This window comes from Scomber scombrus, chromosome 22, assembly GCF_963691925.1.
Source record: "Scomber scombrus chromosome 22, fScoSco1.1, whole genome shotgun sequence".
Classification (NCBI taxonomy): domain Eukaryota; kingdom Metazoa; phylum Chordata; class Actinopteri; order Scombriformes; family Scombridae; genus Scomber; species Scomber scombrus.
Window position 1 is genome coordinate 20,277,015 of NC_084991.1, and position 12,698 is coordinate 20,289,712.

General features: G+C 41.7%; 1 protein-coding gene across 2 annotated transcripts in view; it reads right to left on the reverse strand.

The window, feature by feature from the left end:
* LOC134004736 (ELKS/Rab6-interacting/CAST family member 1-like) overlaps window positions 1-12,698 on the reverse strand; it is a 150,521-nt gene that overhangs the window by 39,542 nt on the left and 98,281 nt on the right. For both annotated transcript variants that reach the window (XM_062444113.1, XM_062444112.1), the window contains one exon: window positions 4,503-4,650. In XM_062444113.1, the coding sequence (XP_062300097.1) occupies window positions 4,503-4,650 (148 nt within the window). The remainder of the gene's footprint in view (window positions 1-4,502; window positions 4,651-12,698) is intronic.

Consider the following 12,698-nt stretch of genomic DNA (forward strand, 5'->3'; position numbering starts at 1 on the left):
AAATAACATATCCTTCCATCCATTCTGAACAAGTGATAACCATAGACTGTATATAAAATGGATGTAACATCCGTGACGTCACCCATTGGTTTGTGGACTGCTGCTCGGTAACCAATAGTATCGGATCTGAGCAGCACCACCTTGAAAATCTCAGGTGCATGATGGGAAAAATAAAAACAGGGATTCTACTTATATGGGCATCAGGAGGAGCATGAGGCGCCCTCCTGAACCTGTGAACCAATCAACCTGTCAATCACGACGTAGCCACGCCCTAATGCATACCCTGCTTTATCGTCAAATATAAAATCAGGGAGGCCAAAATGTCCCAAATGAACATCATACTGCATTGAAGAAGGCTTTAAACTAGCGATTGAGACCATAAACACATTTTGAAAACGTTTACTGAGGTTAGAAATCAAGTGAGAAGTTGGTGAATTCTCCATTGACTTGTATAGAGACGGAAGTCCTTTTGACACCAAAACGGTCGCCCCCTGGTGGCATTTTGATAGAATGCAGTTTTAAGTTACTTCCGCGTTGGCCTCATTTCAGAGGACCGGAACTCCCCGCTTGGTGAAAACCCATTTTTTCCTATTCTGGGTTACAAGCAGCTTGTGCACATCTTAGCTAGAACACACTCTTACATGCTGCTTCATAATTCACAAAGTCAAGCAATCATTTTCACAGGATTCAAATACTTGAGAGGTTTAAAGTGGGAGTGGAAGGTGTTCCGACCATTCTTTTGGTCCCTTTTTGGGTTTGTGATTAACTGTTAATTTAACCGATATGTTTTTTTTCCATCATCTTATAGGCTTGATAGTATCCAAAGCCACTAATATAGAAAGGAAAACCTTCAAACTGCCCATATTGCAGCCAGGCCTTAGCCACACAGGTACAGAATAATGGCCAAGGCCACGGCCACACACACTCCTTACACAACCTGTAAATGTTAACCACATGTGTCTCTAGAGAAAGAGCAGCGTATCCCTCACTTCCCTCCTCCACTTCTGTCTTTCTCTGTTTGTCTCTCTCAAATTTCCGGTTTTGTCTCAGTCTCTGAGAAACTTGTAAGTGAAGAGGAAGGAGACTGTGAGAAAGAAAAGGAGGAGAAGCAGGTGAAGAGAGCTGAGATTGTGTTGATCTACAACCTCCTGGCTTCCCCGCGGCTGGGGGGTCAAAGGGCAAAATGCAGGAAACATTTCAGGGACACACACGTAAACTTTAACATACACAGGTGTGTTTTGTGTGTTTACTATACACACACACAAATTCTTCTTTTCTGTCCTGTGTCTATTTCCATTGCATATCCATCTATTTATCAGATTTTCTCTGGTTAAAAGTGCTCGTTTCTGCTTTGTCATTGCTGCAAAATGAACTTAGTTAAAATAAATAAAAAATTTTGCTGAATGATGCACAAAAATCTATGAGTTTTCTATGAGTCGCAGCAGTAATTGATAATTGTTGGTAACATCTGCAAAAGGCAGCTTCTAAAATGTATCCCAGTGGTTCCCTTATATTCATTTTGCATTATGAGCACAACTGCATAAATTTCTCATTATTGTACTATCAACGGGTTACTAATGACTTCCACTCACACACTGTGCGAGCACGATAACACCCTACGTTATTGAGGAATTGTTTTCAATCATCAACTAGTGCATTAAAATCCCAGAATCATTCTTCAAAAGGACATCTATGTGAAAAGTACTGTTATAAGAGTGGTGTAGCTCCCTTCAGGGATAAGGCAGTGTGTAATGTGGGTGCATAGGGAGTGTGTGGCTGAGCAAGTCGAGAGAGTAAGCAGCACGAAAGTGACGGAGAATACGAGCAGGGTTAGCAGTAAGTTGTCAATCTGGCAGTAAATGTACAGTACAGACTACAGCGGGTCAATTCATAAACGCTGCAGCTTCTCAAGACCAAGAAAATGATTAAAATATGTTTTATATCTCTGATTATACAAGAAATTACAAAAGATCTTGTCTTGATCATCCAATTATAGCATTTTGTTCTCTTCACTAGCATTTAAATGACATATTTTTGTCCAGAACAGGATCCTGTACAGTAAGAATGTCCAGAGAACTGAATGGTAATCATTTATGCTGGTTAATACACTTTGATTGAATCGTCTGAATATAGCCTACTCCAAAACTTCCATCTGTTCAATTCACACTGTCTCTGACCTCTGAACACTTGTTTTACACTAGACACACAGAAAACATACTGCTTTGTGTTTACACATGCTATATTTGTCTTTAGAGCAAACAAGTTTACAGCTCATCAAGTTGATGATCTAAACTGCAAATGAGTAAATTGTTTGTGCATCAATGATTTACACTTGTTTCTGTCCATCTGTCAGGGAGGTTATTAGTGTGTGTGTGTGTGTGTGTGTGTGTGTGTGTGTGTGTGTGTGTGTGTGTGTGAGACACTTTAAAGGAGTGAGCTAAAAATACTATACCAGCCTCAGCTCATACACTGCAAACACACACACACACGGACAGGAATATTGAGGAAGTCTCGGCTGTTATCCATCATTCAGGGACTGAACATTATGACACCACAGAGAGAGGGAGAGAGAGGGAGAGAGAGAGAGGGGGAGAGAGAGAGAGAGGGAGAGAGAGAGAGAGACGGAGAGAGAGAGAGACAGAGACAGAGAGAGAGAGAGAGAGCGAGAGAGAGGGAGAGAGACAGAGAGAGCGAGAGAGAGAGAGAGAGAGGGAGAGAGAGAGAGAGAGAGAGAGAGAGAGAGAGACAGAGACAGTGAGAGCGAGAGAGAGGGAGAGAGAGAGACAGAGAGACCAAGAGGGGAGCAAAACCGCGTACACCTTAAACACAGACACACACACACACACACACACACACACACACACACACACACACACACACACACACACACACACACACCAGCACAGTAGAGTCTCTGTGTTGTCAGTAACCACCTTCGAGACCCTGAGGTGTCATAAAAGACTTCAAATAGGATGGTGGGAGAGAGAGAGAGGTGTAGGGATGAGGAAGGAAGAGAGAGGAGAGTGATGCACGTTATAATGACTTCATTTGACACAGCCCCCCCCCCCCCCCCCCCCCCCTCCAGCCCCTCCCAGCTTCTCTCTTAAACATGCACACACACGATTTTTCCCTTTCGTGTGGGTGCAACATTTTATCTTATTGAATCCTTTGAGCCTTTCTGTATCCATTAAGTGGATTTTTGGCAATATTCAATAACTGGAAATATTTCGCCACAAAAGAGAGAGATTTCTTTAAAAAAAACATCTTATCTATTGAGGCGCTTCTGAGAATGAAGACTCCATTGTTATTTCTGAGTAACAGTTTAATTTCACAGTTCGAATCAAGGGAAATTAAAGCGAATATGAAGCTCTCTGATCTCGCCTTGGCTTTTGATATATTAGGTCTTATCACTGTGTCAGTGTGTTTGGTATTTGGTGTGTATGTGTGTATGTTGGCGCCTTGCATGCAGAAATAAAGACTTATGTAGCAAAGTGGCTTAGAGGCTAAACAGACTGCCCCATAAGCTTGAGTCACATGACTTAGACTCTTGATATTCTCATTATTTATAACTAAAAAACCATATAAACTACCCTTAATATGAGCGTTCAATTAATAAATATATTAAATAAAAAGAAGAAGCAGATATAGAGAGATGGAGAGAAGTACAGAAGAAAGAACAGTGAGGAAGAAATTCACCAAACTCCCAGTTGGGTCATCCACTAAGGGGTTGGTTAATTCACTAGACCCACGAGAACCTTTACTGTGTGTGAGTGTGTGTCTCTGTGTGTGTGTGTGTGTGTGTGTGTGTGTGAATAGGCCTCTGTGTGGAACCACAGAGGCATTTGGTCATGTTTATATCCTTGTTTTTGGCCTGGATGAGTGTGTACATATCGGTGTGCGTTTGTGTGCTAAACTCTATAAACATGTGCCATACCAGCTGAGTGTGAGGTGTGTGTGTGTGTGTGTGTGTGTGTGTGTGTGTGTGTGTGTGTGTGTGTGTGTGTGTGTATGTATGTGTCGTCGTGGATCTGCGGAGAGCAAATTTAAATAAATACAAAATTCATATGAAAGTGTTGTCACCGGAGATTTGTAGAGGGGTTGAACTCTGTGTGTGTTAGTGTGGTGAGTTCAGGAGGGGTAGATTCATCCTAAATTTACCCTTAGCGGTTAGAGGACTGCGGACACACATCTGGACTCACTTTCTCTTTTGCCTCTCTTGTTTTCTTTGCTCCCCTCGTCAATGTGGGCCTCACCTGTGATCTCCCTCTTTTTTTTATTGCTCCTTTCTCCACTTTTTCACACTCTTCTCTTACCACAATCATAAACTTTATCATCATCATTGGCTTTAAGCCCCCCACACTTCCCACTTCTCTGTCTTTCACGTCCATCTCTGTACTCTTCTCTCATTTAAATAACAGAGTAAAAAGCTTTCCCGGTGTCCACCTGGATGCCAAAGTCTGTTGTGTGTGTGTGTGTGTGTGATTTGGTCTGAATAAGCCTACCTGCTGTTTGAGCTGATGAACCAGACCGTCCTTCTCCCTCTTCAGAGCTGCCACTTCTTCCTGGGTTTTCTTCTTCTTGGACGAGGAGAGCTCCAGCAGGGCGATGTTGGCATCTTTCTCACTTATAGCTGCCAGGAGCGCCTCTTGTCTGCACGGACAAAAAAAGTCAATTTCTTTAGCAAGACTTTTAGAAACTAACAACTTAGTTACTTTCATATTAATTAAAGCTACACTTGCTGATGTTGTACACTGCAGTGTGCAGCTGGATACTGTGGTGCTTTTTTACTTTTTTACTATAGGACCTGCTGACTTTGCACATTGATTCTTGCACTTTTGCATTTGCACTTTTGCACACAGCTGCCAACTCTTCCTCTTACTTCTGTGTTTTCTATCTTGTTATTTATGTTGAGTATGTTGTTATGTTGTGGTGCGAGCTGTCAAATGAATTGCCCTCCAAGGGATTAATAAAGTTGTCTTGAATCTTGAATCTTGTATCTTGAATCTTGAATCTGATGACATTAATTGCAGAGAGGGTAAAGTGCTTGAATTTGACAGCTGTACAGACGCTGGTGAATGCAGGTTCAGCTTTTGCTTTCTCACACTGCTATGAAAGACAAAGTTTGTATTTTTCTTTTTATTCCAGTTAATCCCTTTGGAAAGTTTTTGTTTAAATTTGCCCAGCTGTGAACTATCTGTTTCTCTATGGACTCAGGGATCCTGTTTATGGAAAGAAACGTCACTGCTTAATTTTTAGATGTCATTTTACAATGGTCCAAGCACCACAATCGACATTCCGCTCATCTTCCTGTCATTAGGGTGGAAGGAGAAAAACTCAAGAGAGGGATATCTTAAAATCTGGACAAATAAAACCAAAATTGTCTGCATGGCTAAATAGCAATTTGGGTTAACCGACCTTAACTTTTTAGTTTATGGTGAACCAATGGCATGTCAACAAGTGGGGGAAACTCCTAAATCAGAGAATTTAGGAGGATAAAATTGGCGTATTTTACACAAAGATGGGTCTTCCTGGTGGTTGAGTATGACGCATACGATGTCATCAGCATGGTCCTGGTTTGATCAGGGCTGGGTTGATTCCTACATATCTTCAACCTTTCACTCTCTTCCTCATTTCTTATCTCTCAACACTGTTTTCTATCCATAAAAGCAAGGATTGCATATGAATAATGTTAAAAAAACAAAGATTGCAGACCTTATTTCAACATATCTGCAGGAAGACTTACACTAATCTCTTTCTAATGATAAATAACTGACAGGGAGACTCCATTACAGTAACAGAGCAGGGAGCTGGCAGTAAGTCAGTGTGTCATTCATGGACACTTCAGCTAAGTGTGCGTTGCCAAAGTGGCGGCCCACGGCCTACAACTTCCTGCTGAAGAAAAGATTCAGGAGGCCACCTGACTCAACTTTATTTAACTACACATATATACCTGCCTTCCACACTATTCTCTAGTCGTATTCCTCCACATCTCTTGTCTCTCCCTATCTCTGTCCCTGGCCTGGATAATCAGGCTGACAAATAGCATTCCATGTGGTTGGGAAGCTACAAGCCGCATCCCATCCATCCCATCAACCCTGGATCTAGCCGAGCCGCCTCCGAGGACACCCAGAGCTCTGAATTCTCGGAATTCTGCCCGTTTCCAGAGAGAATCTAAATCATACTGTTTTTTCCCCCATAATCTCATGGGGCTCGAAGATTGGCCACACGCAATCACACAAACACACAGAGATGCTAAGTTGCATATGAGCAAATAAATATCTTCCCCTTTCATCTGTCTCTCTGAATCTCTCCTCTACATATATTTGCATTCAGCTGATACTAATACCAAAGTGATCTTCGGCAACGGAAATGAATAAAGCTTCAGTTTCATGACCAAAATGTTAAATTCACCCTTTCCTCTGCTTAACGTATCAATCCTACTTATATGTGTGTGTGAAGATACATACATAAAAACCAGGCGGGGAGTTCCGGTCCTCTGAAATGAGGCCAATGCGGAAGTAACTTAAAACTGCATTCTATCAAAAGGCCACCAGGGGGCGACCGTTTTGGTGTCAAAAGGACTTCTGTCTTTATACAAGTCAATGGAGAATTCACCAACTTCTCACTTGATTTCTAACCTCAGTAAACGTTTTCAAAATGTGTTTATGGTCTCAATCGCTAGTTTAAAGCCTTCTTCAATGCAGTATGATGTTCATTTGGGACATTTTGGCCTCCCTGATTTTATATTTGACGATAAAGCAGGGTATGCATTAGGGCGTGGCTATTGACAGGTTGATTGGTTCACAGGTTCAGGAGGGCGCCTCATGCTCCTCCTGATGCCCATATAAGTAGAATCCGTGTTTTTTTTACCCAGCATGCACCTGAAATTTTCAAGCTGGTGCTGCTCAGATCCGATACTATTGGCCTCCGAGCAGCAGTCCACAAACCAATGGGTGACGTCACGGATGTTACGTCCATTTCTTATATACAGTCTATGATAAAAACATACAATTATCCAGATACACCCAACAATACAGACACCCACTGATGCTAAGACAAATTTATATTTTTTGTTAATTTTCTTTCTTATAACACAATGATACTTCCTTTCTCTAGCTCTGTCTCGCACATACACAGATACAGTGGTGCAGTGAGGAATGCAGTGATGAGAGTGTCTAAATGAAGACAGATTACATGTTTGGACTGTGTGAAGAACCACAGATTCTTTGGTCAACCTCACTGACCATTCTGTCAGTGAACAAGCATCCCATCATGCATCTCCACTGCAGCAATCTGACAGCCGTGGGAGTTTGGAGGGGTTGAGACTGGGGTTGGTAGATCGATTCCCTGAGCAAGTCTGGCCACTGTCAGATGTTCAGTGGTGATAAATAAAGGACTTTATCTAAAATGTATATGATATTTTCAAATCAGAAATATATTTAAAGTTATCTGGAGAGAAATGACCAAATTTAAAAGAAAGAAGTTTATTTTAACAATGCCAAAGACAAACAACATTAAGGAGCATTCCAGTGTTTCAACTTAGACCAAGATGCCCCAAAAGCTGAATATTAGTAGAAACCTTTGAATCAGTACCAAAATCAGTACTGAGGTTCAATACCCAATGCTATTAGTAACATGGAGGTATTAATTCATTGATAGATAGAAGCCTCCAAAGTCCTGAAAGACTTTATGTTTTTTATCTTATACAAACATGACAATATGTTGTGCCCATAACATGTTATTCGGGGGCTTAACACAATGTTTAAGGCTTTTAACTCTACTATTGTACAATCTGAGGGAAGTGTGTTTTTTACATGTTGGCCGTATAAACTGACTGTCAGTTTTTACAAATCCCTAGACATTAAAATCCAGAATGTCCTTCCGCTTAATCGATGTGTTGACCAGTTTACAGACTTTTAAACTTCATTCATGCCATTAGAAGGAACATTTCACTTCTTCCAGATTGTGAGACACTGGAACGGTGTCACAGTCTTTTCCTTTGTTTTTTGTAAAAATGCTTTTACACACACACACACACACACACTCTCTCTCTCTCAAACTCTCACACACACAAAGTATGGCTAATGGAATATTAGTCTTGTTAAAGCTAACAGTGCGTCGAGTTTTATACCATATCTGAGAGTTACCTGCCAGCACATGGCGCTTATAAACCCCGGTGATAAAATGATATTTATTCCAGATGCACTTGTCTCATTCTGGGCCTCGCTAGGGCTCTCCCTTCATCTCTGTCTAACATACACATGCAAAAACACATTTATACACACACATAAAACACTCTCCACTTTGGCCTTCTCAGCCTACAGAGCTAAACACACGAGTGCTGGTTGTGGCTACTGCTGTTGCTATGTGATCATTAAAAAGTGTTTCAAGTGCAGTGCTCTTTTGCTAAATCTTTAGATAATTCTACTGTCAAAGGGCACTTAAAAACATAGTACTCTCTCAGCACTGCTGGCAATGTGTCCTTACCACTGAACGTAACAAAGACAGCAAAGCCAGCACTGTGAGGAAGAAAGGTTCCCAGTGGACACGCAGCTTCAGATCTCCAACTTTCCTTTCAAGTGTTCCCTTTCTGTAGCAATATGGAGGGCACAAAAGGATAAAGGAGAGTCTACTATCAGTAAGCACAGAATAACAACCATCAGCGTTATATATTTCCATATTTCGGCGACATCTTTTGAATTAAATGATTTATTGCACATCTCAGAAATAGTGTGTCAATCAGTTTGTTTAGTATGGTGATATCTTTGTCTCTAGATTTTGTGAAGATGAAGTTTATGAGTCACTTTGTTCTTCTACTGTTCAGCCTTAGCATCAGTTGTTAGTTCGTATTCAGACAGGCGGCAGAACTCCATCAAAACATGCAGCGTCATCGTTTATTTCATTGAGACCAGCAGGGGTCCCTACGAGAGAGTTCCAGCAAGAAATCTGTCTCTTTGAACTTTTATCACGAGTAATACATCCCCCGGCCAATCAGATAACCCCACGTATTTGATTCATTGCTTTGATGTGAACAAGGCAAGTCTACTGTTGATTGACTGTGTCACAGAAGATCGCTGTTTGTTTCCCATGAAACTGTAACTACGATCATCCCCATAACCTTAACCCACGTATTTATTATTGTAGCCATGACGACGAAGGTCGGCTTAATTTAAGGACATAGTAACTTTTAATCTACACCACATGTTTCTCTAACCTTAAAGTGATCATTTTCACACAAACCATCATCTTTTTTGACACCTTACCAAGTGGTTTTTGTGCCTAAACCTGACCAGGCCTTTAACCACAGTGTTGTCATTTCATAAAACATTATTATTTTGTTCACAGTGATTAACGGTTTGGGAAAACACAGACAAATTATGTCCTACTGATTACTGCCAATAAGGGTGCCAGATTAGAAAAACACTGTCAAACGACCCATTTAGTCATTTAATGTGGAGGACTTGTTGCAATAATGGTTCAGGTTAGGTTAGGTTCATAGTTGTGGCAAATATGTAGTAAAACATGGTTAAAATTGGGCAACTAGGACGCTAGAAAGTTAGCAAGAAAGTTGGATGGGACCACCATCCCAACCTCCTCCATATGGCACTTTTCCACCACACAGTTCCAGCACGACTCGCCTCGACTCGCCTCGGTTCTTTTTGCGTTTCCACTAGGGAAAGTACCTGGTACCTGGTACTTTTTTAGTACCTGCTCTGGTGAGGTTCCAAGCGAGCCGAGTCGGTACTAAAATGTGACGTCGACACACTGCTGGCCGCTGATTGGTCAGAAGAGTTGTCGCTGTAAGAGTCATGAGCCGTCCAGCATTTTTAAATACCGGCAGCAGCGTTACCATAGTAACAGCCATACGGCTCAATTTTCTTGCTTTGTGACAAAAAGCCTCATACAGCAGCAAGTAAACCACTGCCTCAATGTCCTCCATTGTTTATGTGTTTTGTGTCGCGTATAAAACGAAGTCACGGCAGTTTCGCGGAGCCGTGCTATGACGACCCCGCCCACGTTGAGTAGGTAGTTTTTTGTAATGGAAAAGGTCTGTCCTGGAACCGTACCGAGTCGAGGCGAGTCGTGCTGGAACTGTGTAGTGGAAAAGCGCCAATACTTTGACTTTCCGCCTTTCGGACTCAAACAAACAAGATGAGGTTGACTAAATATGAAAAAACATTTGACACAAGACTAAGCCTAAATAAAAAAAAGCTGACAAAATCGACACAACTTCTCTCTCCCACCTATTCGCTATCAGCATCTCTCGCCCACCCTGTCTTTCTCATCTCTTTCTCTTCACCCCACCCACCCCCACACCCCTCCCCACATCCTCTGTCACTCCCTCTCTATCTCTACACCTCCTCTCGCTCTCCGTCTATAAAGAAGACGGGAGGAATTCTTTCCGTTGTTTGGCGGTCGTGTGCCATGATGTCATCGCCGTGGCGACAAGGCAGACAGTAAGCAGATACACACAAACGCACCAGGCACCTGACCCCAACCCCGGCACACACACACCCAGACGAACACACACACACGCAGGGGCTCTCTCCTTCCTAAAACCACTTAAGGCCCCTCACTTTATCAGAAACACTAATGCCTGGTCTTAGATCACTCACATTTTTCTACACACACACACCAAAGCAGCTTCCCGTGTGTGCTGCATTATCTCTTTCATGCTGTCACCCTCTACAGCAATCTACAGTGTGTGTAAGGGAGTGTGTGTAAGAGTGTATGCTAAAGTGACAGCTCAATGTCTGAGTTTAAGACATCATGTGTTTCTGTACGTGTATGTGAGCTTATAAGGTTGTACTTGCGTGTATTTCAGTGTGTTTGTCTGTGTGCGTTCAGTGTTTTTTTTCTGTGTATTTGTGTGTGTGTGTGAGAGAATGTGTGTGTCCTTGTATGTGTGTGTATGTGTGTGTGGGTAAGGTAGATTCAGTCCAGTGTGACATTAACCAGTCTCTGTCTAAGACAAACACAGAGCTATTTTAGAAATAATCCCCTCTCTCTGCTCTCTGTTTCCGAATGAACAAAGCAGCTCTCCATTGTTTTCTGTGACACTGTCTGCTCTGGTTACACAGGAGGCCGGTTGTAGGACGCCAGAGTTTACTCTTTAACCCCTGTAGGACGTGGTGCGTGTCAAGCTCGACCTCATTTCTGCAAAAGGAGGTTTCTCTCTACAATGCTAGACATCTGCAAGTTACAGAGAACCGAATGACTCGTGCTACCTTGAGTCTGAGGAGGGTTTGACTCAACTGCCTCCAACACGTTTAGGAAACTGAGTAACTTCTGAGGCAAGTAAAAATCAGAAGAGTCACTTGAGCGGCAACAGTGTGTTGTGTGGAATTTAAAAAAAAAATCCCAATGTGATAATTATATTTAATGTTATCATGAGTGATATCTGCTTTGGTTTTCTTTCACTTTTTTAAGCAATAAATAAAAAGTAGTAAAAGAAAAGACAGCAACAACAAAGTAAAAGTGAATTAAATAAGTAGATATCACGTTCTGGCCTTGTATAAAAGCATCAATAAATTAAAAGAGAAGCAATTATCAAGTCCAGTCATGATTCAAACTCAAGTTTACTTTCTATTTTGTTGCTATTGATCACGTTGTCAGGGTAAGAAAAATCCACTTCATGCAGAACAAAGGCTCAAGGAAGAAAATATGCAAAATCCTGTTATGCAGGAAAGAGACATAAGATGTGAGGATGTGTCCCCTAATTTCAAGAAATGGCATCTGCTTTTGATAATTTGGAGAACATACAAAACATCTCCAATTACATTAGAGCCATCACCAGACACAGTCTTTGTATCTGAGACTGCCAATTTACTGTAAGTGATCCATCTGGAGCTCAAAGTCCCGCAGGATGATCGCTTAAATGTGACCTTTGACAAAAAAAAGTTTATAAGTATGATGTGGCGATTGCTCACCCTTTAAGAGGCAGAAAAAAAAACCTCAAGATGGATGTGGCTTTTAAAGAGGACAGCTGTGAGGAATTGGAAATGTGGCCACCTGGAAGCAAGCTGAGGTCAGATCAGCCTCAGCTGGATCGCCAAGGGGGAGGAAAATGACAGCGAGAGGACCCGAAACACCTGATGATGAATCTGATGAGTCTGTAAGAACAGCACTGAGGATGTGTCCAGAAGCACCAGGAGATGACTGTCAAAGCTTGAGGTAAATGCACTTCATATTACAGCTAATAAAACACAATTTATTTTACTATGTAAGAAACACACAGACTTTGAAATATCAAATTCCAGCAGGGTAACAAACTGAGCAGATATTTTCCACAGCCCCACATCTGAAATTGAAGGTGGATGTGACAAGCATACAGTAAATTCATAATCTTTAATCCTGTCCACAGACTTTACTGTTCTGTATATCAGGAAGAAGAAGAAAGAGGAGAGAAATAGCACCTGGAATATTTGGTTCAAACTGCAATGGAAGAAAATCACCGTTTTAAAGAGAGAAGTGGGTGGAGGAGAGATGGGGAGAATGAGATACAGGAGGGCACAGCTGGCTCTTAGTGGTTGCTAATGCTGCCTGGAGGCACACACACACACACACACACACACTAACACACGCACACACTGACGTAGCATAGAGACATGGACTGAAGTAATCTGGGAAAGAGAGAAGAAAAGGAGGAACTGAAAACCTTTTCTGCTACTCACTTTATTTCTTTTATTTTCACTCTT